At 39.1% G+C, this 26,743-nt stretch overlaps 2 protein-coding genes across 3 annotated transcripts in view; both read left to right on the top strand.

The window, feature by feature from the left end:
• The window catches only part of SYTL2 (synaptotagmin like 2), a 58,973-nt gene extending 38,680 nt beyond the window's left edge, over window positions 1-20,293 (top strand). For both annotated transcript variants that reach the window (XM_067315486.1, XM_067315559.1), the window contains exons 9-19: window positions 4,225-4,326; window positions 5,384-5,437; window positions 7,931-8,025; window positions 11,806-11,925; window positions 13,010-13,179; window positions 13,822-13,924; window positions 14,310-14,480; window positions 14,770-14,848; window positions 16,925-17,024; window positions 17,776-17,981; window positions 19,083-20,293. In XM_067315486.1, coding sequence (XP_067171587.1) covers window positions 4,225-4,326; window positions 5,384-5,437; window positions 7,931-8,025; window positions 11,806-11,925; window positions 13,010-13,179; window positions 13,822-13,924; window positions 14,310-14,480; window positions 14,770-14,848; window positions 16,925-17,024; window positions 17,776-17,981; window positions 19,083-19,228 — 1,346 coding nt within the window. In that variant the 3' untranslated portion in view covers window positions 19,229-20,293. The remainder of the gene's footprint in view (window positions 1-4,224; window positions 4,327-5,383; window positions 5,438-7,930; window positions 8,026-11,805; window positions 11,926-13,009; window positions 13,180-13,821; window positions 13,925-14,309; window positions 14,481-14,769; window positions 14,849-16,924; window positions 17,025-17,775; window positions 17,982-19,082) is intronic.
• Window positions 20,294-21,395: 1,102 nt separating this feature from the next.
• On the top strand, window positions 21,396-26,495 carry CCDC89 (coiled-coil domain containing 89). The gene is made up of 2 exons (XM_013943076.2): window positions 21,396-23,138; window positions 23,970-26,495. Exon 2 carries the CDS (start codon window positions 24,450-24,452, stop codon window positions 25,518-25,520), a length of 1,071 nt encoding a protein of 356 aa, XP_013798530.2. The 5' UTR covers window positions 21,396-23,138; window positions 23,970-24,449; the 3' UTR covers window positions 25,521-26,495.
• The last annotated feature ends 248 nt before the right edge of the window (window positions 26,496-26,743 follow it).

The following is a 26,743-nucleotide window of genomic DNA, read 5'->3' on the forward strand; positions in this document are numbered from 1 at the left end:
TCAGACAGTGCAGTACCTAGGATTGCTGAGATGCCAGCTGGCAGTGCGACCTATCAGCATGATGCAGAGTCACCTCAGGAAGTCGGTGAGACCGTAGAAAGGTCAGTTGCCCCATCCAAGGCCAGTGGATTCAGTTCTGCTTTGGGGAAGCTGCTGAAGGAGGCCGCTGAAACTTCACCTCCTGAACCAAAGGGTTCAGACAGTGCAGTACCTAGGATTGCTGAGATGCCAGCTGGCAGTGCGACCTATCAGCATGATGCAGAGTCACCTCAGGAAGTCGGTGAGACCGTAGAAAGGTCAGTTGCCCCATCCAAGGCCAGTGGATTCAGTTCTGCTTTGGGGAAGCTGCTGAAGGAGGCCGCTGAAACTTCACCTCCTGAGCCAAAGGGTTCAGACAGTGCAGTACCTAGGATTGCTGAGATGCCAGCTGGCAGTGCGACCTATCAGCATGATGCAGAGTCACCTCAGGAAGTCGGTGAGACCGTAGAAAGGTCAGTTGCCCCATCCAAGGCCAGTGGATTCAGTTCTGCTTTGGGGAAGCTGCTGAAGGAGGCCGCTGAAACTTCACCTCCTGAGCCAAAGGGTTCAGACAGTGCAGTACCTAGGATTGCTGAGATGCCAGCTGGCAGTGCGACCTATCAGCATGATGCAGAGTCACCTCAGGAAGTCGGTGAGACCATAGAAAGGTCAGTTGCCCCATCCAAGGCCAGTGGATTCAGTTCTGCTTTGGGGAAGCTGCTGAAGGAGGCCGCTGAAACTTCACCTCCTGAGCCAAAGGGTTCAGACAGTGCAGTACCTAGGATTGCTGAGATGCCAGCTGGCAGTGCGACCTATCAGCATGATGCAGAGTCACCTCAGGAAGTCGGTGAGACCGTAGAAAGGTCAGTTGCCCCATCCAAGGCCAGTGGATTCAGTTCTGCTTTGGGGAAGCTGCTGAAGGAGGCCGCTGAAACTTCACCTCCTGAGCCAAAGGGTTCAGACAGTGCAGTACCTAGGATTGCTGAGATGCCAGCTGGCAGTGCGACCTATCAGCATGATGCAGAGTCACCTCAGGAAGTCGGTGAGACCGTAGAAAGGTCAGTTGCCCCATCCAAGGCCAGTGGATTCAGTTCTGCTTTGGGGAAGCTGCTGAAGGAGGCCGCTGAAACTTCACCTCCTGAACCAAAGGGTTCAGACAGTGCAGTACCTAGGATTGCTGAGATGCCAGCTGGCAGTGCGACCTATCAGCGTGATGCAGAGTCACCTCAGGAAGTCAGTGAGACCATAGAAAGGTCAGTTGCCCCATCCAAGGCCAGTGGATTCAGTTCTGCTTTGGGGAAGCTGCTGAAGGAGGCCGCTGAAACTTCACCTCCTGAACCAAAGGGTTCAGACAGAGCAGTACCTAGGATTGCTGAGATGCCAGCTAGCAGTGCAACCTATCAGCGTGATGCAGAGTCACCTCAGGAAGTCAGTGAGACCATAGAAAGGTCAGTTGCTCCATCCAAAGCTGTATATGAAGTATTTAATATTAATTTGCAGAAGCTTCTGAAAGAGGTCTCTGAAATGCCAGCTCCTATGCTGAAAAATATGGATAAGAAAATGGAAGATAAAATACTGACTAGTCAATGTATGTGTGCTCCATACCATCAAGAGAGAGATCATCCTCAAGAAATAAAAGAAACAATCAAAAAAACTTTTGTTTCAACACACACAGACTTCAGTGAAGTCAGTAGTTCCCTAGAAAAGCTTCCTAAGGAAGCATCTGAATATTCATCTCCAATATCCAAAGAGTTACATGTACAAGGAAAGTTTCAGGATCCTATGTCTCCATCAAACAAGGATACTCTGTCCATGACAATGCCACAGCCTTATTATAATGCTTTAAGTAACTATCATACACGGATGAAAATAGGTATCAAGAGAGAAACTTTGGAACAAAATGGCAAAGCTTCATTAGCTGATCGGGTAGTAAATGAAGTTGAAGTTTCTGATCTCCCTAAAAGAAATGTTACACTTCATGAAAGGGAAAAGAGAAATACGGCTCCAACAGATGTTCCCCCCTTGGAAAGAGAGACCAAGACAATTACAATCAAGTCATTCAAGATGAATGAAAAAATAAAGACAGCTGAAAGCACATCATTGGTTGCTTCTGAAAATAATTCAGAATTAAAAGCACCATTGAAACTCAGAAGAGCAAGCACACCTCTTAAAGATGAGAGTAACTCCCCCCAGCTAGAAGCAGCACAACTCTGGCTAACATCTCGTCGTGACAATGAAGAGGAAGGTGACAGCTCAAGTTTGGGATCTGAGTTTTCAGATGAAAACTCTGATTCCCACATTGGAACCAGAAGTTCAACTCGTGAGCATTTTGATTTCTAAAATTCATGGTGTTTGGTTGTTAAACATGACTGCAATTTTTCTAATGGCCAACTTGAAATAAGTATCACAGACTTCTAGTTCACATATTTCTTAATTGAATGCTTTGGATATTTCGGGTGGGGGATGGGAAGATCTAATTAAGTTTCTTAATTGGAAAGTTTTTTGATAAGCATGTACTGCATTGGGTAAGCTTTTTTTGCTTAGGGGAGTTTAGCAACATGAATCAACTGCATGTCTTCATGCTTTACCCTATTCTTCCTCCCCCATGACATGTCTTTCAATTTAGTAACATTGTACTGCTCATATATTGATATTTCTTTTAAACACCACCCCCCCCCCCAAATACAACCCAAAACAGTGACTGACTGAGCTCAATCTTTATTTAGTCTCTGAAGGTAAATGCCTATCAGTGAAATGGCCGGATACAAAGACGATACTAAATCTTTTGTTCCAGAGAGAACTCTGTGCTATTTTAATTTAGTATTGCTGCTTGTTGCATTAGAATATGGTTGTAAAGATGAAGTTCTGTTTTTATCAGGATTCTCATTATTTGGTTAAATGACAGCTCTAGTCCATGTATAGAGTGTGGCAGTCATTGAAGAGCTTAAGGTAGAGGAGATAGTTTCTCAGGAGCAGAATAAAAAGGCTAAATTGGGAATATTTTCCTTACATGGAGAAACTGAGGAATCTGTGAATTTTGAAGGGCCTGCTAACTAATTCTTCAACATTTTACGTAAGCGAGATGCCAATGGGAGTCAATGAGAACTCTGATCTGCATGACAGATGAGGAGGAATGAAACAGATTTTGTTTTAACCCAAAGTTACAGTGTTGCGGTCCGTAAGGCCTAGCTGGTTGGCTGGTGGGGGGAAAAGTAGGGTAGGGAGAAGAGAAAGTCTAAAAAAAGAATTTTGAAGGAGCTAGATCTGCCTTGATATTGCCCTTGGAGACAAATACATGCTAATTTCAGGAATCTGAATCTCTCCACAGCCGGCATTCTTATGGCTGTTATTCAAGTATTGAAATAAAAGGTGATTTTCACAGGGGAGAAAATAAAAGGACAAATTTGCACAGAGGAAAAACAAAACTATTAACTTTTTTTTAGTGCTGATTCATAACAAAATAGCTGCAGTCTGAGTTTATTCCATCTAGTTTTAAGGCACTTAGGTACCATATTGCCCTAAACCCCCTTATTACCGAGTACAGACAGAAGTACCTACAGGGGGCAAATCAGCCAGCCTGTATCTCTCCACAGATGGCTGAGAGAGTTTAGACCGAGCAGATTCTTAATGTAAGCATTTTAAGGCCTAAAGCTAGATGGGATTAATGTTGATTGAATGGCATGAGTCCAATTTTGGTTGTCCTGAATCCCTTTAGTGTATCATTTATACTACATGTTTGATCACAAATGTCTGATCACTTAAAATACGTGTCTACATAAATGAACTGGTAATGAGAAGTTACCTGTTGCCATCATGGAAACAAACCCTTCACAAATATCGGACGCTAAACCTGGTCCCCATAAATTTTAAAATTAGTCCACTTTGCTTTGATTTCCGTTTTAAGTCATTTTAAGCTAAAACACTCAGGTATCTGTTTCAGTAGCTCCTTAAAAATACTTATTTTTGAAAGTCTGTATCGTAGAAGCATAGGCTAATTTTTTGTTCCCATGTCTCTAATTTTGGAGTAACTGAACATAATACATCCCTCAGTCTATGTCACTGATTTATTTTCTATTTTCATTGAATGTTCACTATGTTTGCTAAAGGTCAAAATAGATTTCTGTGAGAAATCAGTTGTTTTTTTAGTGAGCTGTTTAAAATGGCATGTCTGTGTGTGCAGTGTTCACGTGTTTTGTCTCGTAACAGGTTCAGAAGAAGAATTAAACCCTGTTTTGATGGCTTTGAAAAGGAGTGCAGATAGGAAAATGCCTTCCAAAAGTCTAGAGGACATTCCATCAGCCACCTCAAGTGAGCACAAAGTTGTCTGTGTCTCCTATGACCCTCAGTTTGGCTTAAACATGTTCATGCTGTTCTTCCACACAGCTTTGCCAAATAGCATCTTAGTACCCTGACACCGAACCTTGGCAGGAAAATCACTTTCTGAATAAGCACACAAAGTACTTTAAAAGTGAAATCCATATTTTTGTCTTACTTTACTTCTCAATAAGCAGTATATAGTACTGAAAAATGACTTATTTTCTCATACAGTTTTGTTTTCAGTTCTTCATTTTGAAACAACACTGGAAGCAGGAAAAAATGCATTATTTAATCACTGATGAACTATTTCTTGGATAGTGAGAAAGTCTTATATAGCAAAAGTATTGGCAAATACTCAAACCAGTAATGAGCAAGAACTGCCCTTCTCTCTAGGCTGCTTGCTTGGGTCAGATCAGTAGACAGTAGAAGTATGAAAAACTCTGCTTAGTTTATTAGAGTTTCACCTGTGTATTCTAGCAGTTAATGTAACCAAGCACATTAAGAGACTGCAGTGAGATAGGACTGTATTTAGAGCTAATTTTAGGCCTCCATCTGTAGCCCCCTAAGATTTTTGTTGTTGTTGTTCCTGTCTCCCTTTACCCTGCCCCTCAGTGTTTTTTTTTTGTTTTTTTTTCCATGACTAATGGAGAAACATAAACTGAATGTTTACTTATAAACTGAAATCTGGAGGTGTAGATTTTGAAAGGTGTTGGCTGTTGTGGACAAATTACTCCTCTAATACTACTTACGCTATTGCTTGCTTCTAACTAGTTCCTAGGTTTTAGGTATAGATGTACTAATATTGTTACAACAACACTGATAGAAACTGTGTCAGTGATTACATAAGAGATCCCCTCTTGAAGGCAGACTTAACGTAGCCTACTAAGTAAAAAGCATTTCTTGAATTTAACCATGCCAGTGGCTCTGCTGGTTTTTGTTTGGGGGGGTTTTGCCCTCACTCCTACTAACTCTGTGGCTACCACTGCAATCCGCTTTATCATACTGAACAGCAAACTTTCTAACTATGTGTTACTTTTTTCCTGCACAGATAAAGGAAAAATAAATATTCCAAAGGAAGAATTAGCTCTTAGTGCTGAAGATGGTAAATATATTTTGTGTCTGCATGGAAGTTTATTCTTTTTTCAATGTCCTCTGTTTGCTGCTGAAAGATTTTTCCAAACTTAAGAATTGTGTTCTTCTTGTAGATTTGTTTAGCTTCAGCATGACTTAAATGCTTTTGTAGAATTTTGTTGTGTTATTTTATTCTTAAGTCGTATACTTATATTATGTTCTGCTATTCCTGTAGAAACTCTGTGCCATCTACTAGTGTACTATTTCAGTCTTTGATCATGTTGTCTATGAAAAGGCTAGGGCAGTCATTGAGAGCTTTGAACATTAGCTCAGTTGAAAGACTGAACCCATTTAAATGTTGAATTTGTCTGCTCATGTGTTGCATTACAAGGTGCAAGATGACTTTTGCTCACTTCAGAATACATCCGTTGAAAATGAACCTCTTCGAATCCCTCTCTCAATCCAGCAAAGTAGAATTACTTACTCTGAGCAATAGATGAGTCACTGGATCAGGTGCTGTTGATACCAGTGATCTCCTAGTGCATTACAGATGCCTTAGCGTTAAATTTTGTTGGTCACACTTTGCATTAGGTATGTGCATAAAGCCACTGATGTGCCTGTACCCTTTTAGGAATTCCAAATCTAAGCAAAGCAAAGCAAACCTGTTCCAAGAACATGTCAGGATGAACACACTGGAAAACCATCAAATAACTGAGTATGGTGAAAAATAAACACACAATTCTTTATTGCGTTGTTGCACTACCATTTTAAAAATGAGTTGTGCATAGTAGGATTTACTATCACCTTTTAGATGCTTCCAAGCATTTTGTGAGTTAGTGGTCTGTAGCATAATAGGATACACAGTGTCCAACATGCTAACAAGACTTACGTACCATATTTAACTTTGCTTTGAAATAGGGAACCAAGTGTCAGACCCTACTGAAAATATGCTGCATGTTCAATCTGGAATATGCAGTCACTTAGCTGAAAAGAGTGGCTTTTTGGGAGTCAAATTTATTGAGGGTGCAGTTTTGAAAAAACGGCCAACACAGTCAAACTGATAGCTGTGCAAACAGAATCAGGCAAGTTCTCTTGAAAATACCATTCACGTTTTTGATTCACTTAGCTTGTACACTTTTGTTCCCTTTGTTATGATCCAGCTCCTCAGGAGTGATGCAAAACAGAAAAATACAGGGTCTTGGGAAAGCTGAGACTTTCCATACATAAGATATATTGATGCTATTTATAACATTGCAAAGCTGTTTGTGCTACTGAGTAACTGTTGTCAATACTGCACTGAGCAGATCTGAAACCTGATCAGCATCAAGAGAGGAATGAAAATGCAGCAGGAAGTGAGTAATAGGATTCTTTCACCAGACAGTGGAGAGATTTCTCCACTGATATCTAAACTTACAAGTTAAAAATACATTTTTTTTTTATAATAACTAACAAGTTACACATCTAGACTAAATGCTTGCCAAATGGGAAACTGCATCTAACTGCATACTGACAGTAACTGATATGTCCAGGTGCCATTTGAGCTTCAATGCCAAAAACTTTGGAAGAGCTTAACTTACACCTTGCAAACAATCCCGTCAGGTGTGCCATGTTTAAATATATGCAATAGATGAGTACCATCAAGGGTGGCTGTTTGTTACTAAATAATTGTCTGTCAGCAGATATTGAGTATTGGTGCATTTTGCAATGTGCATCCAGTGCAAATGCCTTTAATACGTGGAGTTTTAATGTATTGCTAACTATGAGTGGGCTTACAGCACAGAAAATTCTGAGAATTGTGGGTTTCCTGCAGACAGGATTTTTGCAAAGCTAGCTTGTGCGCTTAAGCTTTGTACAGTGAAATCAACAACGCAAAAAAGTTCAGTTGAGCTGTACAAAAGTTGAAGAGATCTGCTGCAAGATATTGCATCATCAATGGGATATGTGTTATCCAATTACCTAGGAATATTTTATTATATAACTACCTAGGAATATTTGGAACTTCCTTGTTCAGGTCTAAGCGCTGCTTCATTTACACAAATATTCCTATTGCCATTAATGAGGCTGAGTAAATAAGAGAGCAGTTGGCTTGTATACTAACTTTTTACCAAGAACCTTATGATGACTCTAATGTCAACAATGGTATGGTTAGTGTATGAGCACGCTCCTCCCTGTTCTAGGAAGAAAAACTGGAAGGTAAACTGAAAATGTTTTGGTTTTTTTCATTGCGTTTGATCAGAATTTTCTTGCAGCACCTGGGTTTGTACATTATGTCAAGCAACATGAACACTTCTTTTGCCAGACAAAGCACTGTGGCCAGTGTTATAGGAGATGTCAAACTAGACTGTCCTAGCAGTAGCTTCTGTGAGTCCGATGAAGAGAATCTTGCATCTAAGTTGTAAACTGGTTGTGCATGTGCATGTATTTCATCTGAAGCTGTTTGTTTCTAACCATTCCCTGCTATGGAATCTCACTCTTCTGATGCACAAACTTATTTTTGAAACTTTGAATTGCTGCTGCTCTTTAGTTTCCACAGTGCCTTCACAGCCCGATAAGCTGCTGTCGAATCCTGAAAAACTCAAAGGACTGAGCAAGTCAGTACCGTCATTCCTACAGGAAGAGGCAAGTTCCGTATTTGAAATAATGTAACTAAAGCTTTCATTTACAGTGGCATTATGCGTTTGCCAGATAGTACTTTTCAGGGTCTGCCATTCAGTTTCCTATTGGATACTGAGTTTGTAGTGCAACTAGCAGGAGGTGATCACAGGCAGCCTGTGGCTGATTCATCTTTCAGAAATTTTTAGTTCAGTAACCAGAGATTTATTCCTGCTCTACAGGTCTACACGTAGAGCATGTTTTATCTCAGAGGTTGAAGCATTTTTTTCAGAGCATACATTGCTTATGGTCTAAAATAAGCTTGTAAGACTATCTGTAATGGCACCATCTGGTGATCCTTCTCAGAAAGGTATTTGCTTGGTGTTCGGTTTAGGGATCTGGGTCCAGGTGCCAGGCTGTCTTTCTCTATGTAAGTACTCTTAGAATTTTCAACAACATACTGTGCCTTTTTAAGTTGCCTCAGCTTAGTCTGTATACTTTATTTAAAGGAGCATGGTGAGAGGTCTTGGAGATCTGAGTATGACCTCAGAGCTTATTCCTGATCTGACACTCAAGTTTGAGGGTGTTAAGCAATATGTACTGCCTAGTCTGTGACTCTGAACAGTCAGTGGATAGAGATGTGGAGGCTGTAAATGGACCAAGCACCAATCTCCTAACATGATAGTCTAAAATTGATAGGCTGAATATATCTGTACAGATATTCTCCATTGGTCACAGGGAATGGGAAGCTCTAGAGAACAGAAAATACTGCAACACTGTTGAATTTAGATAACATGATAGGTTCCTCCATTTTTTCTTGTGCACCATGGTAAATGTATTGAATGTGAATTTGCGTGGCAGTTGTGCACACGAACCCCCCCTCTCCTGTCCTCCAAGCTGTCAGCAAAGCAAAGTTACAGATGCTGTCTTCCAGTGGTGGTTTAAACACCTGAGTCCTGTCGATGATGGATATGCATTAGCGGAAACAGGATTAGATGTGACACAGGAATTTGGGTCATAGATGCCACAAAAAAATGTCTGTGCTATTAACCTGAGGAATGGTTACACTGCTTACCCCTGTCCTTATTGCTGTAACTGCAGTCAGCAGAAGCATCAACATTTTGGGTTGTTTCTCTAAAAACAAGTGGCAGAAAGGACTAAGGGTCGGTTTCAGGATGAGGCTCTGCCCTGCCTTCCCCTGCTCTCCCTCTGAAGGTTTGAAATATCCAAAATGCAATGATACAGCTTTGACTAATCTTACTTTAGTGCACAACTCAAGACCATTCAGTGTCTATGAATTACACCTCTTTAAATAAAGATTCTGTAAAATTACAGCATTCTAATGCCCTTTCTGGTGAGAACTACGCAAGGAAACTTCTCTACGGCATTGAACCATGGACAAATCAAAAGATCAGTAGCTCAAAATGTTAGAGGTGGGATCCCAAGCAAGTTTGAAATGCGTAGCTGGGCATCTAAAAATAACCAGTTAAAGCTTCTGGAAGAAGCCAATTGAAAAAACTCTAATGTGAGTTCTGAAATGAAGCAGTCTGGCAAATACTGAAAAGACGATGGACTATACATAGTCAATCTGGTCACAGTAGAAACTGTTTTAGGATGGTCCCTTTTGATATTCTAAGAAATTGTCAGTACCCAAATCTGTTTATCCTGTCCCTCAAATTTGTCTTTAAAAATGTGATTAGTCTTAATATTGTCTTGTAATACATCCTCTGCTGTTAGCTTGATAACTCAAGACAGGCCATCTGGTTTGCATATTTTCTTTACTTGTCTTTTCATATTTATTTTTTAAATGAAATAAGAATATACTAGCACTAATTCTTAACTATTTTAAGATTTATTTTGAAGAAACTTTTAATACCCCACCAATAGGATAAATTGTGTTCTTTCTGAAGATTGCCATTCCCTAATATTTATAGAGATCCTAATGAAAATACTTTATGTTATAAGGCTTATTCACATATGCTGGTTCTGCCTTTGAGTTTATTATCACCTAAGTACCATCTGGTCAATAAGAAGCATGAAACTAATGAATAGATAACATAAGTCTGATAGAAATAACAAATAGAAATAAGCATTGTATACGCCTTGTAATCATGGTGGAATTAACTGTTGTTTCTATGTGTTGGTTCAGTTCTGAAATTATTTTTAAAATGGAGTATTCTTCTGATAATAAAATGCTTTCTAATTGAAAAAAAACAAATATAAAGAAAACAGTCTCTGTTACTGTGCCAATGTCTTATCCTTCTGCTCCAAGGAGATAACAGCCTAAAAAATTCAGGATTCTTTACTTGCAAATACTAACAAAACCCTTATTTAAAATTGTGAGTTAACTTGGAAAAAAAATTAGGGTCATAGTGCATTCTGGAGGCATGCCGTCACCTCGGTGCTTCATAACTCCATGTCTCTGAACTTCCAGCCGCTCCACAAACACACGACCTTTGACTGCTCCCATCCAAGGAGCAAGCTTTGCCGAGTAAATTAAGGACATAGCTGCAAGCAAGCAGAACTGGGTTCAGTCCTGACTCTGCTATGTGGACAGCAGCTAAAATGGTCTTAGACAAACCATATGTCCCTCCTGTAAAACAGGGATTAGGATTTCCTGCCCTGCAAAGTGCACATGTAACAGGGCTAAATAAGAAAGCAAGGGATAAGCACAAAATCCTGTTCATCCACACTGCTTAACTGTTAATTCACTCCCTGGATTTATTTTGGATACTTCCAAATAGCACTCTCCAAGACAATTTTTCTCTCAAGGAGCCTTGACCTAGGCAGGGTAGATGTTAGTCAGCCCTCATCTTTGGCCTCAGGATTGGGGAACAATCCTGGTCTGCTTTTACTTAGCGTAGATGTAGCTATAGAAGCTAGGATCAATAAATGTTTATAAAGACTTATTCAAAATGCTTGTTAGACACGTTTGTTAGACACATGAAGAAATATAAATAAGAAATATAAATAAATATTCTTTTTTTTATGTGTGTAGAAAATATTGTTTACTAATCGCATCTGCTAGCAGAAGGTCTGCGACAGCTGCTCAAAACTGTATAAAGGAGGGGGAAAGCCTTGTCATATGTTCACAGTTGGAATACGGGTGATAACAACTTGTGTAGGAAGATCCCAAAGCACACATGGAAGTTAAAGCAGCATTGTGTCTTTTGTACCGGGAAGACATGGAGACAGAATGAGGTTGTGAGCCCCTGATCTGATAATGACCAAGTAAATCAAAACTATAGTTTCCTGATTTTTTTTTTTTAAAAGACAGGGTTCTGCTTGCTCTCTTGCAATGAACACATTTTCCAAAAGCCATTTATTGTATCCAATACAGAGTGCTTTTCTACTGTGCATGTTACCTCCCAACTTAACTGTCTTAAAGATTGAGACTTGAGAATTGATAGTATTCTCTGTATAGCAGAAAGGGACTGGTGAAAGATCTGAGCATTATCATTTGCAAAATTTTATTCATGGTGTAGTGAAGTTGAGTTTAATTGACCCAATAAAATTAACTTTTTACTTTCCATTGCTATTTGAGATTAAAAAAAAGAGGCTAGTTGCATTACTGCTTTAAAAAAAGGCTTTCCATCTGAAAAATTCCCTTTCAACTTTTTTTTTTTTTTAAGTGCATGAGCTTTTTAAGAACATAGTAATTACTAACGTTGCACTCCTAGGGGATTTAAATTCAGGTTTTTACTAAGTCCCAATCTGCGTTATTAAAATTCTGCTTTATATTTTTTTAAATGTTCCTTGTGACTCCATAGTGCCTACATAGACTTTCTTTCTGTGATGTTTTTGTAGAGTGATGACAGAGAGACAGATACAGCATCAGAAAGGAGTTATTCCTTTGGCAGAATCAAGAAGAGTCCCAGCTCTCTAACCAATCTTAGCAGCTCTTCTGGCATGGCCTCCTTATCCTCTGTATGTAAACCAAAGCCTTGTTTTAATGGCACTTTGCTTACGCTAATCTCTTCAGCAGTGTTCCACCTGCTTTCTCTTTCTTTTTCTCTTTCTTTCCTTGGCATCTTTGTCTCCTTCCTTCCTTCCATCTGCCACGTGAACCCTTGCATGGAGTTCCTTTAAAAACAAAACAAAACAAAATGCCCAAAGCCACTTTTATGGTATATAAAGGGAACCAGTTGTTTCTACTTTTCTTTTTTAAAGACTGATATTGTTACATTATTGATTCCTCTAAGGAGTATTGGATGGATCATATTTTGTGTTTACTATAGTCATATACTGGAGCCTGTTCAGGACTGTGCAGAGTACTCTCTAAAAACTAAACAGTTGGCTTTTACCCTAAGAGCTTACAGTTGTAGCTCAAAATGAGGGACACTGTACACAAAGCCAGTGTTAAGAAATGGAGCAAGAGAAAAAAGGATTAAGTGAAAGAAGGAGAGAGTACTGGTGTGGGATGGTGATTAAGCCAGTGACTGGTCAACCAGAAGTCATTAGTTTACGTGAGCTTTATGGGAAAAGAAAAATTTGGGGGAAGGATAATGAGATTAAAAAAAATTGTCCCTCCTTCTTTTTCACTCCATCTAGGGTTTAATTTTCAAATATACTTTATTTAGGTACCTAATTCAGTCTCATAAAGACTTTATTCCTAATCTTTTTGTGTTATTTGCAGAAGGCCTGTTCCCTTCAAGTCTAGGCTCTGCTTTCTCTGAGGAAGATGAGCTGAAGAGATACTTAAAATATCTGATCACAGGCAGTCACCATTTCTGCTGCATCCTGTCATTTTACCTCTATCTTAATGTCATAAACACATTCGCATTTTTATAGCGAGTTTGGCCTAACATCTTTAAGACTTATAAATAATATTCTTTGTTAATCTGCTTGCCGAGAAGCTTGTATAATAGTCTCCCTTATGTTTCTTAATTAAATCTTAAAAGGACACAGCTGATTTCTTTACTGTCTGAATTCTGAGCAGTCTTCTACCTGATCTTGAAGTATCTGGCCAAATTCAAAACCTGGAAATTTTTCCTCCTCTTGTATGATACAGGTAAGCGGAAGTCTAATGAGCATCTACAGTGGAGATTTTGGCAATGTTGATGTGAAGGGGAACATTCAGTTTGCTATTGATTATGTAGAACAGCTGAACGAGCTCCACATTTTTATTTGCCAGTGTAAAGACTTGGCAGTGGCAGATGTTAAGCAACAGCGTTCAGACCCGTAAGTATAACTAGACTATATGTATTTTTCCTGATGAAAGTTTCTTTTAATATATAAATGAAGAAAAATGATTTTTTTTTCAGTCACTACCACTTGTTGGATTAAACAACCAAATAAATGAATGAAGAGGCTATAACATGCTTTCCATGGTTGTTGTCCCCTCTGAAGTGAATATAAAATTGCATAACTGTAAATTACTGCATATAATAACTTTGAAAGCTCAAAAGCTTCATATTTTAAGAATATAAAACTCTACTCTTAGGTTTTAAATTTAACTTTCTAGATGGTAAATCCTGCTGTGATATGTGTCTAATAGAATAAGAGCCTATAAATGTTAAATCTAGGCATACTGTATTTAAACATTGTGCATTTGTATGGGTTGAGGAGACATTCCAATAGCTTCCCCCTGGCAGAGAAAGGTTACGCCCCACTTTGGAAAAATAAGCACTATTTTTATAACTTTTAAACCACTGTTTTTCCATTTCTTAAATGGCACAAACTGAACAACATAATGACTAGTTAAATGGATTTAGTTTACTTTATAAGACCATTGTATTTTATTTTTCACTGACTTGTGTATTTTAGACGGGGAAGTTGGAAGGGTATTTTCTTAATTTTTTTACCAGCCTGTTTAAATTTTAGGTATGTAAAGACTTACCTGCTTCCAGAAAAATACAAGCTGGGCAAACGGAAGACCTCCGTGAAAAAGAAAACTTTCAATCCAGTCTATAATGAAATACTGCGGGTATTTATCAAACTGTTACTAGACAAAAACCCAGGTGATATGCATGAAATATTAGGAACTTGAACTTTTCAGTGCAAGTCCAGATGCTGCATTGCTCCATAAAAGTACCTATTTCCTTCCACCGATAGTCAACTATATAGCGTGCTCTGGATATGACATGGAAACCTTGACTGTTCTATAATTCTTACAAACAAACCCAAGTATGAACTTAAAATGTTTGAAATAAAGATTAAAACATAAAAAGGGTTTTGTTTTGAAATGAAGAAATGATTATAGTTGTATAAATCCAGGCATGTTTTCTCCAATCTTATCACTTTCAGACATGGCTTTGATGAAGCTCTCACTTGTTTCAACGTTTTTTTCTTTCCTTTCTCCCTCCTGGCAGTACAAAATCGAGAAGGCTGTCCTAAAGAAGCAAAGGCTCAATATCTCTGTCTGGCACAACGATACCTTTGGGAGGAATAGTTTCCTTGGTGAAGTGGAGCTAGATTTAGGAACCTGGGACTGGAATGAAAAAACAAACAAGCAGATCAACTGGTTTCCGCTTAAGCCAAGGGTAGGTTACTAAGGTTGAGTTGTTTGGTTTGTATTTTTCACTGTGTAAGTGCAAGACCAAGTGATTGTTTATTCAGGCCTTGCGTTCTGTGGTTGCAGGTTTTTCAAGTAGGGAAAATGTCCTGTAAACTGAGGCAAGATTGAAGGATAAGGAAACAAGAAATAATTTCTCTTATAGAAGTCAAGCTTGTTTCTGTGGGAAAACTTGGCACAGTAAACTCTGAGTGTGAGCTGCAAGGTTTGGGGCTGGTGATTTTCTTTTATTTATTCGTTTATTTTTATTATTGCAGGCTTCAACAATGGCTCTTGAAGTAGAAAACAGGGCGGAGATGAAACTAGCCCTCCAGTATGTCCCACGGCCTGTTGGAGGTATGCATTACTTCTTTGTTTGGGCTTGTCAACCCTTTGGGGGATTTTGTTTTTTTCTTAAAAAAAAACAAAACAAACAAACAACCCCCCCCCCAAACCTTTTAGCGTTTTTCAACAAATTCAGTCATATTTTTTAATATAAAAGCATAAAATCATCTTGAGGGCTAAGTCAATCTAGTCATTAATTCACTTTAGGATCCAAGGCCATTTTGTTGCTTTTATTGTTATTACAGAAGAAACTACCAGGTTGTTATGATCTATTAGGTTTGTAATCCAGTCTGTATATGTAATAAAGTTCTGTTTTCTCAATAATTACTTTACTGGTTATAAATTGTCAGGCAGGTGCTGTTATTTGCTAAATACACAATGACAAGACACTAAAGTCAAGGAATATAAGATGGGGAAATAGCCATAACCACCCAGAATGTAGCAGTTCACAGCAGTACAATCTGTGTGTTTATTCTTGTCTGGCAACTGATAACTGTCTGCTCTGACAATGAAGCCAGATCAGGTCCGACCAGTCAGTCAATAAGTATCAATTATATTAAGAATGCAGAAGAGCTTATTTGAAAATGTAAGAGCCAATGAAAGCTGGCATCACATAAACTGGAAACAAGCTGATCTCTTCACCTAGGAGACTTGGAAAGAGAAGACCAGTGGCTTGCATTTGTTTACTTGTAACAGAAGAGAAGTCATTATAGGAATACTGACATAGTGTGGTCTTGCAGTACTTTGGGATGAAGATTGCAGCTTCAAGGGTAAAGAAATGAATGCTGGATTAAGATGTGAGATAATGAGAGTCTAGGCTGAACATCACCTCTGCAAATGGATGACAGGAACGGCTCCATCATGGAGATGACCTTTAAAAGCAATTTGTAAGGCTTAATCAGAACCAGGATGTTTTAGAGAATGGTCAGAATTTAAAATGATGAACAAGTTACAGCTCTGAGTGACAGATAGATGATATTGTCTACAAAATGAATAACAGAAGATTTGAAGGCAAAACTACTAAAGCGCTGAAGACTAGGAGACATTCAAGATAAGCGAAGCTTTTTAACCTGAATGAGATACAGATTGAAGAGGTACACCATAAGCCATGCAAACAGGAATTTGTGGTTTTAGATCATATATCCAAAGATGCAGGACAAGAAGAGATGGACATCAAGGACAAACCCTGTGGGACTCTCACTGTTGGAGAAAGGAGAGGATTAAGGAGGACTTTTCAAATGACCTAGTGAAGAAGCTGTAGCAAAGGGAGGAGTGGGTGGGATCACAGAGTCCTAGGAGGACAGGATTTCAGAGAATTTTCTGAAAGGCAGATATGCTATCTGATTTCTATCTATTCAGGTGGATGAAGACAGTGTCTGGTTCCAATATTAGTAGAAAAATCTCATTAGAGAACTTGGTAAAGGGGTCTTGAGGTGGTGAGAGCAGAAACAAGACCTTTTCTTTCTTTCTAAAGTAGGGTAGAGGGTGAATTTAGCATCAAGTTGAATGAGGACCTTCAGACATCTGTGGTAATCACCCTGATAAGCTTCTGGAGAAATGAGTACTTAAAGTACTTAGAAAGGCAAGTTGTGGCAAAAATGACTTTTGAAGATGAGAAAAGCTCAAAAGTACTTACATTGAGGAGAAAGCCAAAGAAAAGGAAGTGAAAGTTTAAGAGTGTTTTTATTTTATTTTTCCCCCCACTTCATGTTTGTGAAGGGAAGAAAGCACTACAAAGAACAAATACTACTTCATTCAGTTTTAAATAAACATAATACAGTGTAGTTGCAGAAGTATTTGTGACAGAAAGGGTAGAACACCCCATCCAGCTGGAAACAGAGGGGATGTGTTCTATTCTTGCTTTGTCAAACATTGCTATTGTGCTTTCTCCAAAATAAGTTTGGAAAGGCATGCTCTCAATTTTCATGATAAATATTTTTCCCAAGTTTGAAAGATTTCTTATTTAGGAGTTTTATTCTCCATTTCCTTTGCCTCTCATTCACTGTGCAGATAGTTTTTACCAAATACTGTATTGGGAGGAAGTATTCAGTACTGCTGTATATTTGCTGTATATTTTTTCTATTTAAGGAAAGAAGATTCCATCCACCGGTGAGGTCCACATCTGGGTGAAGGAATGCCATGACCTTCCTCTTCAGAAGGGCAACAGGATCAACTCTTTTATTAAGTGGTAATAACTGTGGTTAAAATCATAACGTGGTGGCCTAATAATGCTTTCTAATCCTCCCTTCATTTTTTTTTAATTTAAATTAAAGAACACCTAATTACTTTATATTCTGTATTTCTATTTTATTTCAAGTCCTGCAGGACTTAAAACTTCAATACGCTAAGGATATACCACCCATTATAATGTACTGGGAGAATTTCTTTCATAGTCCTTACACTTTCATTTTGTTTCTTCAGCTGCTTAGTGGAATGGCTAGTCAAAATTAAGTCAGATCTTATATCTGCTTTTAGCTGCATTTAAATGAAAAAGGTTGTTGCGAGAGTATGGTTTAGCTTAGCAAATCACAGGAGGAGACAGAAATGAGAAGCACAGTTGTATTTCTTCTGCCTGCCTTTCCATAAACACATTGAAATGGAAAGAGAGAAGAGTAGCAAGATGGTTGGGAAATCTCTGGCAGCAACAAAAATGTTTCAGCATCACTGTTGATGATCCAACAAATAAGCTCACTTGTCTCCTCCCCACCTGACTTCCTTTCCGTTGTTTGAAGCACGTGGGTGGACACATCCTGCCAGTACTTCTTGGAAGCGACTGAGAAGGCAACCTTTGGCTTATCTCCATGATGCTAAAGCATCTTATTTTTAGTCACATTATGACTCGCAAAGAAGAGTGTTAATCAGTAGCTTTCTTCTATTCAGTGTGTTTAATGCAGTCTGTGCTGACCAAGTGTAAACTGACAATGCTTTCTCTTCTGAAGTACCATTCTTCCAGATACTAGCAGGAAAAGTCGCCAGAAAACAAGAACAGTGGCAAAAACTACAAACCCAGTATTCAACCACACCATGGTCTATGATGGCTTTAGACCAGAAGACTTGAAAGAAGCCTGTGTAGAACTCACGGTCTGGGATCACAACAAACTAGCCAACCACTTTTTGGGAGGTCTCAGGATAGGCCTTGGAACAGGTACTGGCCTCTTGATAGATTAATCCTTTCTTTACAAAATATAGTCTTTGTTTCCTTTCCATTTCTTCTCTTTTTGCAAAGATCACTGAACAGCCTTGTGGCTATTTATTTGCTAAAGAGTTTCGTTAATTTATCTATTCCTCAGCACAGATCCTGTAATGTAAATAGAAGAAGTATTATGATGGTTAGGGATGACTGACAAGTTAGAAGAAATCTTAGAAATAAACCTGTGTTTGTCCATTCATAGTACCTGGCACTGTCTGAAGCACAGAGTAAGTGATATCTGCACCTAAAATCTTGATAACCTTTTACAAATTTACACATGCAAAACAGGATACATGGTGTAGAGATAATACTGGGTGGACATACAAGGACAGATAGAGAATGCACGATAAGATTTGGAGATATTGAAAAGGAATAGAGGAAAGATGAAAAATACTACTACTATAAATGGAAACAAGCTTTTAGCATAAAAGGCAGTATAAGAAGGTGGGTAGATGGAAAAGTTGTATGTGTTCTCAATCATTATATTTTGTCCCTTTCATTGCCCTCTTTGGTCTGGGAGAGGGATGTGTTTGGAGTCTTTTCAAGCAAATGCAAGAAAAAAAAAGACTTTTCCCAAAGGAACTTCTTGCATGGTTCATTAGCATAACCTAAAATAAAAAATAGGGGAGGAAGTCTCAGACTGAAATTTAAGTAGCCAAGCTTGTATTTCAGTACCAAAATCAGTGGCCTATTTTATTTTTAATTCCTCTCAAATATTAAGTCCCTGTATGTTGTTCCATCTATGCAAAAGATAAGCATCTGACTGAAGCCCAACCCCCTGTATTTGGTACCCTGTCTTACCTTTTTTCTTGGGCTTGTGACAAAATAAGACAAATAGTAACACACACACACACACAAAAAAGGAAAAAGATGATGATGTTTCTGTGCAAAATTGTCATTAATTACATTTGACAGAAGTTGTTGAAGTGTAAAAATATAGAATTGGATCTTGAAAGTACTAGTTTTTTTTTAGAAGGGGGCAGATTTGATTATCTGCTCTCAACTTTGAAGCATATTAAGTGATTCATTTTTCCCTTAAAACTGACATTTTTCTAGGCAAAAGCTATGGAACTACAGTAGATTGGATGGATTCTACTTCAGCTGAAACTGCCCTGTGGGAGAAGATGATGAACTCGCCAAACACATGGATAGAAGATACGCTACCTCTCAGGATGCTCATGGTTGCAAAATTGACAAAATAAAGTGCCTTTTTAATTGCTAGTGCCAAAAAGAAACCTTGGGAATAAAATTAAAGGGAGGGGGGAGAAACCTGGAAGAGGAACACAGTAGCTCTTTTGATGGTGTCTTTTCTCTTGCTCTTCTGTTTTGTGCTATCAAATGTCACTCATATTTCAAATTAAACTGCTGCCTGCAGATTATTATGTAAATTTAGGGAGTTCTTTTATTTTTTTTATTCACTGAAAATGAATTCAAGTAAGAATTCACTTACAGAATTCAGTGATAGAGGTAGCTGTGATGTTTGGATGCTTGTATTGCCTAAATGAAGTGTTTCTGATTCCTTGATCTAAATTGCCAGCAAAAAAGGAAGGGCAACTCTTTCTGCACATCAGTAGGATTGTTTGTGAGGTGTTATTAATCAGATAGCAAAAGACTGGGGTTTGTTTCATGCTCACTAGTGTGAGTACGCAGCTGAATCCTCTTTAATGCTATGTCAGATCTCTCCAGCATGAATTCTGAGCATGCAGATTTCATTAAAAAAAAATATATATATATATATCTGTAGTTTTACATTTCTAGGTTGTGAAAGTACCTTCCATGATGAACAAAACATTCTATGAAGTGGTACTGTTGATGTTCTGTTCTGCAAGGTGCAGAGGACTGTTAATTCCAATGAAGAATCAGGGTCATAAAGAGTCTGCTTATATATGTATTAATCACCTTGCTAGTATAGTAACCTTACTCTTAAATGCTCAAGGCATTGAGGTCAAATTTTTTGTTCAAATGCTACTCTAAAGCATCTAAAATTGCCAGTTTTAATGATGACAAACATGTTGGCTATTTATTTTGTAAAGCATATTCATTCATCTGTACCTGTATCTTTGGCTTGTTTTTTTTTTTGCAAAAAGTAATTTATCTGTACTTTAGCGCCACCGTTAGGAGATAGCTTTGTAGCATATGAAATAGGACTGGAATTTGTCACCTGTAGAAACGCATGCCAGTAACGAAAGCTAAATGCATAAAATACAAAATGTATTACATTGTTTTGGATTTTTTTGTTTTTTAATAAAAGCAGTCTATTAAAACTACATAGGAATTCAATGTTTAATTAAAACTCAAAGTATTTTCTATTAGCAATTCAGTACAGAATATAAAAAAATGCAGAAGAAAAACACTTTTCAAAATAAATGCATATGTATTTGCTGCAACTGCATAGGTCTAGAAGCTGGTAAAATTCAGCATTTCCTTAGAGCAGAGAGGAAAAGGGGGCAGTTCACCTCCAACTCAGTTGCTGAACTTAATTATACAAAAGTAAATATATAGACTACTTGATATTATACACCATAGTGGGGGGGGGGGGGAAAGGAACAGTGCTATTCAACCTACTGGGGGACCCACTTTCTCTCTGATCAACAGTCTGTGGGAATTACAAATGCCCAAAGTAGGTGTTAGTCTCAATCTCTTCCTGCTTCAGGTGTTTTGGATGAGATTGGCAGCTGGTACAGATGCCACTTTACCTTTACTTTTCCAAAAGCACCACCCTTTCAGGGATGGCTATTTAAGAATACAGAAGCCATGTAATTGTTGCATCATTTAAGTAAAGATGTATTTTGTTATGAAGTGTAGTATGCGCGTTGTTCTCTATTCATAGAAAAATAACGATTTGTGTGTATCTAAGAGACACCTAGTTTGTTTGTATTCGCTACCTACATGAATTCATCTTCACCTGGGAAAAGTACTTTGCTGTGAGCATGACCTACAGTTTAATAGGTAAATAAGTGTTTGCTTCTTTGTTCTTCCTCCTGTGAAATTTAAATACATAGCTCTGTCTTAAAATAGCTTTGGGACTTTAGAGTTGGGACAGGGTCTTGAGGCTCTTAGAGTTGCAGGCAAATATGTCATGTAGTCTGCTGTGTTCTATACTTACAAAATTCTGGTAGTTAAACATTTAACTGCCATAAAAATAAAATGTCTAGTTTATGACAATGCCAATCTTGTATTTTGGTCAAACAGAACGTATTCTGTCTCGCTTCTCTTGAACCATCCTAGAAACCAACCAAGCTGCTTACTACTACAATAAATATATCAAAACTTAATTTAAATTTTGAAAAGCTACCTGAACATAAGCTTTACTTGTGCACCTGTAATTAGTAAGATGACTAAGTAATGACGCAGCAGCATTATGTAGTCATCCAGATAACCAAGACACTGAACCAAATAACCCAAACAGGCCCTCTAGTACAAAAACTCAGTCTCTCCTCAAACTTGTTTAACAGCTGTTTACAGGATGTGCAGAAAATAGAGGCTATTTTAGGCCAACACACAAGGATAGTCATCACCAGAAACAAACATGAGCCTCCCTTATACTACTTCCAAATCTGCAGGGGGTCAGCAGAGGTAGTCACAGCAGTATCGTTGGGAAGTATGCTAGCACTTAACAATAATGCTATATATTTTAAAACTATATTATTATTATCGTTAGCCTTCAATAGAGTCTGTATCAAGCTACAGATCTTTAAGATCTTTAGCAGATCTTTAGCAGCTGTGCTTATCATCTTTTTACTGTTTTACGGTGTATTGTAATACACAAGAAAAGTCAAAGCTGTCCTGGTGAGAGGAACTTCAGTGTAAGGGAGGGTTACAAACAAAGCTGCATCATCAGTGGAAAGTGTATTTTTAACTATAAAGCAGAAAAACTAAAATTCTACCTCCTGCTAAAGGATATTATATTGATTTATTAAAAAGCAATTGAAGACAATCATTGGATCTAACTGTGTAAACCAGCAGGAAGTTTGCATTGAAAATACCCAACTAAAATGATTGAAAACGTACATTTAAAAATATTTATTTATTTATTTATTTATTGACATTCCTCTGAACATGGCTCATGTAATAAATACAGTTTTCCATCAACTTCATAATCATTCCTAACTACAGGAGGATGCTCCAGATTGATAACGCTTGCTCTGATAGAGAAATGCAAGTTTGTGCAGTTGACCAAGACCAAGTTTTAGGAAACTGGTCTCTTTGCATTCTCTCTTACTCTGCAGTCAACAGGAAAGGCTTTAGAGTCATCCATAACCAAAACTCTGACGTCATGTAGTTAAGATGTAGCTGATGCTCACTAAAGTACAGTTTGATAAATTAATAGCTCTGCTCTGATTCCAGTTCACCTTTATGAAAAAGCAGCAATACCTGTAGAATGTCATTATATGCATTCATCCTTGCTCAAAAAAATCAATGGGAGAAACACAACCCTTCCCCCCTTTGCTCATTCATGGCTCACCTTCCATGCTGCGTATCTGAAAAATCCCCATGTCTTTCTCTACCTGCCATTTCTGCAAGTAGGCCTACAAACCTTAGTGGGCTTGGCGACCCACATCGCTCCCATTTTACTCATTTTGAAAGATCTGGTACTGTGCCCTCTTTGGAAAGTGATATGAAGCAAACAAGACAGGAGTCAGCAAAACCTGAACCTGACTTTTCCCTCCAGCTGCATTTGCTTTTCCCTTCCCCATTACATCTGCCAGATTTTTCATTAATCACCGAATAAAGTTGTAAATTCTTTAGGGCAAGAGCTGGGTCTTTGCTTTTAGCCTGTGGATGTTCAGCATGTTCTGAGATGGCTGTAGCCTGCCATTATGATTTCCTCTGCCACACGGTGCAGGCCGAGAGAGGGGAGATCTTTGTATTTCTGGAAATCCTGTTCCTTTTACAGAACCTAGGTTACTCTGAGGGTGTTCGCATCATTTGTTTGCTAAAAAACACTCCTAGTTATTTCTGTCAGTGTTCTGGGATTGGCCCAGCTCCAGCTGGACCTTTTCCAAGCAGGGCAGTTGAAGGCACCAGCTCTGGAGTGACTGGAGTCATATCACCATGGAGACAAAAACCCCACAGTAGGAGTAGCAACAAACAGAGAAAAGAAAACACTTGGTAAGAAAACTTTTTTTCTCCTCTTAATTCCTTCTCTTTGTCATGTTTCCACTAGACAGCCTAAACTTTTGGATCCCTTTCTCTCTTCTCCATTTTTCTGAATACTTTGGCAGGAGCCAAAGAAAGTAGGAGCAGCAGCAGGGCAGTGCGGGAAGGCACATCTAGAAGTAGTATCCCCACTGAAGGTCACCACTATGCGGTTCTGCATCTGTAGACTGGCTCCTTGCATTATACACTCTGTGCTTCACAGGCTTTGCCCTAGCTTGAATTCATTTCTGCTCTACAGTATTTTTCATCTTTCCTCTACTCCTTTCTTTAAGCTGGCTCTGTCATATATCCCATTCTACCTCCAGTTAAAACCCAGGACGTTTACAAAAGCTAGTTATCAGCATACTATTTTACATGCTGCCTATTTCTAGGCCTGTGTCTGAATGAAAAAAATGGAGATCAGTTTTAGACTAACTTTTCATACCTCTGGGTAACATGCAGCATTATTAGGCACCAGTACTGATTTTGGTGCTACCATAATATAAATATTTACCCTATCTTCCAGATGAGAAAACAGACTTAAAATTATGTGCCTAAAATAAACCAGCAAATCACTGCCAAAACTCAAATTATGAACTGTTTCTCCAAGCACCAAGTCTTTATATCACAACGCATTCAATAATTATTAGCATTGTGTAGATCTCTTTTAATCATAAATCTCTAAGGACAAGGCAAGGCTATTCAGTTATTTTAGATGAGAAATATAACACATTGTTAAAAACTTGTAAATCAGTTAGAAGACCCATCTAACCCTCACTGTTTTACTTGCTTTTATAATACTAGATCTATAGGAGGAAAGAAGGGCAGAGGAAGAGGAGTGCTTAAGGAATTATTTACTGCTTCATCACTTACTGGCTTTTTACCTAAATATAATAGTACTTCTTGTAGCTACAACAGCAGTGCATTGAGAAGGAATAATTAAAAAAGCCAGTCACCAGCAAATGAATAGGCTTGCATAAATACTAAGCCTATTTGCTTTGCTTTTGCATCACTGCGTCCGGCATCCTTCTCTTCAGTCTGCCCAACTCTGAATGCGCGTGAAGCTGGTGGCTCTGCCTGCAGGGGCCAGGGCTGGTTGCAGACTGCTGCTGGCTTCAGAACGCCCCGGTCTCCACAGGTGATAAAACAACATTCCGGAGAAACTCCGCCCATCTGGTGGAGTGCGGTGGGCCACAAACAAGAACTGCTGGGGACAGCTAAGATACGCTGAATGTCAATGGTCAGTATAAACTTTTCTTCATCTTTGTGAGAGGCAGTTGGTCCATGGCTGAAGGTAAGAGAGACCCTGGGAGGGCTGGTCCCACAAATGATCCAGAGACAGAGAGAGACATGGAAGACCTGAATAAGGGCCTGTGGAAATTCTGTGGGGTCCCTGAAGAGGAGAAGAGTGAGAAGGCTGCGCTACGCTCACGCATAGAAGAACAGTATCACCTTATCTGCATACTGAAGAGAAGAGCAGACGATGCACACAAACGCTGCAAAGGCCTGGAGCAGCTCAGCAAGAAGCTGGAGGAACTGAGGACTGAGGACGCTGCGAAACTGAAAGCCCAGACCCAGCGGATTCAGTGTTTGGAGGAGCGTTTCATGGACCTGGCTGGCAACCATGAAAAAATGATCCGCTTCAAGGATGAACATAAGAAACAGAATATGCAACTGCGGGAGGAGAATAAGCGCCTGACGCAAGAGAATGAAACTCTCTTCAGCCAGACTGTGAGGGAGAAGGAAGCTGAAGTGCTCCAGCTCACTTCCCAGGCAAGAGAGCTCTCTCAGCAGTTAGATTCCTTGCGGGAGAAATGTGCTTACGAGATTCACAGAGCCCAGGAGCGAGAAAAGGAGATGCTAGAAGCTCAGACCCAACAAGCAAGCGCTTACGCCAGGGAAGTTGATTCATTAAAAAAACAGCTGCAATGCCTACAGGAGAAGCACCAGCAAGCTGTTGCACAGGTAAATCAGGAAGAAAGTCAGCACAGGGCTCAGGGCAGTGAGCTGGAGGTGAAGTTGGAGAGGGTGTATCAGGAGAAGGAAGAACTCTTGAAGCTGGCCGTGGAGAGGGGCAAAGCTCTGCAAGAGAAACAGCAGGAAATTCAGCAGCTGGGGAAGAAGCTGGAGTCTGCAGAAAAAGCCAGGCAGCTAGCAGAAGAGCGCTGCGTGAAAGAGGCAGCAGCAGCAGCAGGCGGTGATCTGAGGGTCCAAGAGCTCCGACAGCAGCTAGAAAGCAGCAAACAGGCATACAGCGAACTCTGGCTGCAGTTTGATGCTTACAAAAAACACAGTCAGGACTTACTGACTAAAGAAAGAGAGCTGAATGTCAAACTCCGTCATTTTATTGCATAACTTCAACTTTCTCCTCTGTTCTGCTCTGTCAGCAGATGCCTCTATCGTAACATACCACTGCTTTTTATTCCTCTTCCCTGGGACAATCTTCTAACAGATTTGTGTCTATGTACTCAACAAGCTTAAATCCTTCCATAAGGGACTGTCTGTAACCTCATTTTTTTTATAGTTTTACACAAGTAAGATTGCTACACTGTTAAATCTGAACAGGGCTTGCTGAACTAGTCAAACAGTGTGAGAGAAAGGATTAGTGTGAAAAATCTACAAATACGAGTTTGATTTGTTTTAGTTGGTCCCAACCTCTGCTGTATCATAGATTTTCAGTTTTTACTGTCAAAGATGCATTACTTTCCAAGACAAACAAAAGAACAAAAGCTCAGATCCTTAGTCTCTGTGTCTGATTCTCCCTTGAAGTTCAAAAGAGACTGGGCAATTAACTGGTATCTTTGAGGCTCTAAGAAATTCCACCTTGAAACACCTATGGCATAAATAGTTGTGATTTAGCAACTTGCAGTTAATACAAAAAAAGGGAATAAAGAATTAAAACAGGTCAAAACAATAAAATCATACAATTAATTACCCAATGCTCAGATGGATTTTATCTATAGTTTTTCTAGTTGTCTTATAGATGTCTACAGTTGTCTTAGTCTCATTTAAAATTATAGCAGTATTTATATCCCTGTTCTGTTCAAAAGAAAGCGACAGGTCTTTTGGGTTATTTTGATGGTTTTCGAAACAGGTTTAGGTTCTAGACATTCTGCCAGTTTACTTACTTACTAGAGCACTAGGTGTTTTCTGTAGAGAAAATAGCAGTAATGCACAAGATTGAAGAGTGTTGGTCTGGCAATTTTGACAAAAATCTTTCCCTTTCTTGTCAGCACGGGGGGATGGAGAAGCTTCCTACTCTCTCCTGCATCTCCCCCAGCCAGGCAGGAGGTCTTTGGCTGCTGAGTTTCAACTGCTGCTCTTACAGCTGCTCCCCAGACTAAGTCTACCAAAAAAAAAAAAAAGTGACAGCCCGAATGGTATCCCACATCTAGGCTGTTTTCAGCAGCCGTAAGAGTTCTCCACGTTTTTAACATGGATGCATAGTTTGGGGTAACTCAACATTTTAGCTAGTTGTGTGGTTACCTGTCGGTCTTAAGCATCTACAAAACAGCTGTGCTGCGTCAAGCGAAACCTCTGCTGGACCCAATACAAGGAGTGGCCAAAATCAGATGCCC

The sequence above is a fragment of the Apteryx mantelli genome, chromosome 1, assembly GCF_036417845.1.
Source record: "Apteryx mantelli isolate bAptMan1 chromosome 1, bAptMan1.hap1, whole genome shotgun sequence".
In the NCBI taxonomy this organism is placed as follows: domain Eukaryota; kingdom Metazoa; phylum Chordata; class Aves; order Apterygiformes; family Apterygidae; genus Apteryx; species Apteryx mantelli.

Coding starts and splice junctions, on each gene's coding strand:
- CCDC89 (XM_013943076.2), top strand. CDS start 24,450: ATGGCTGAAGGTAAGAGAGACCCTGGGAGGGCTGGTCCCACAAATGAT.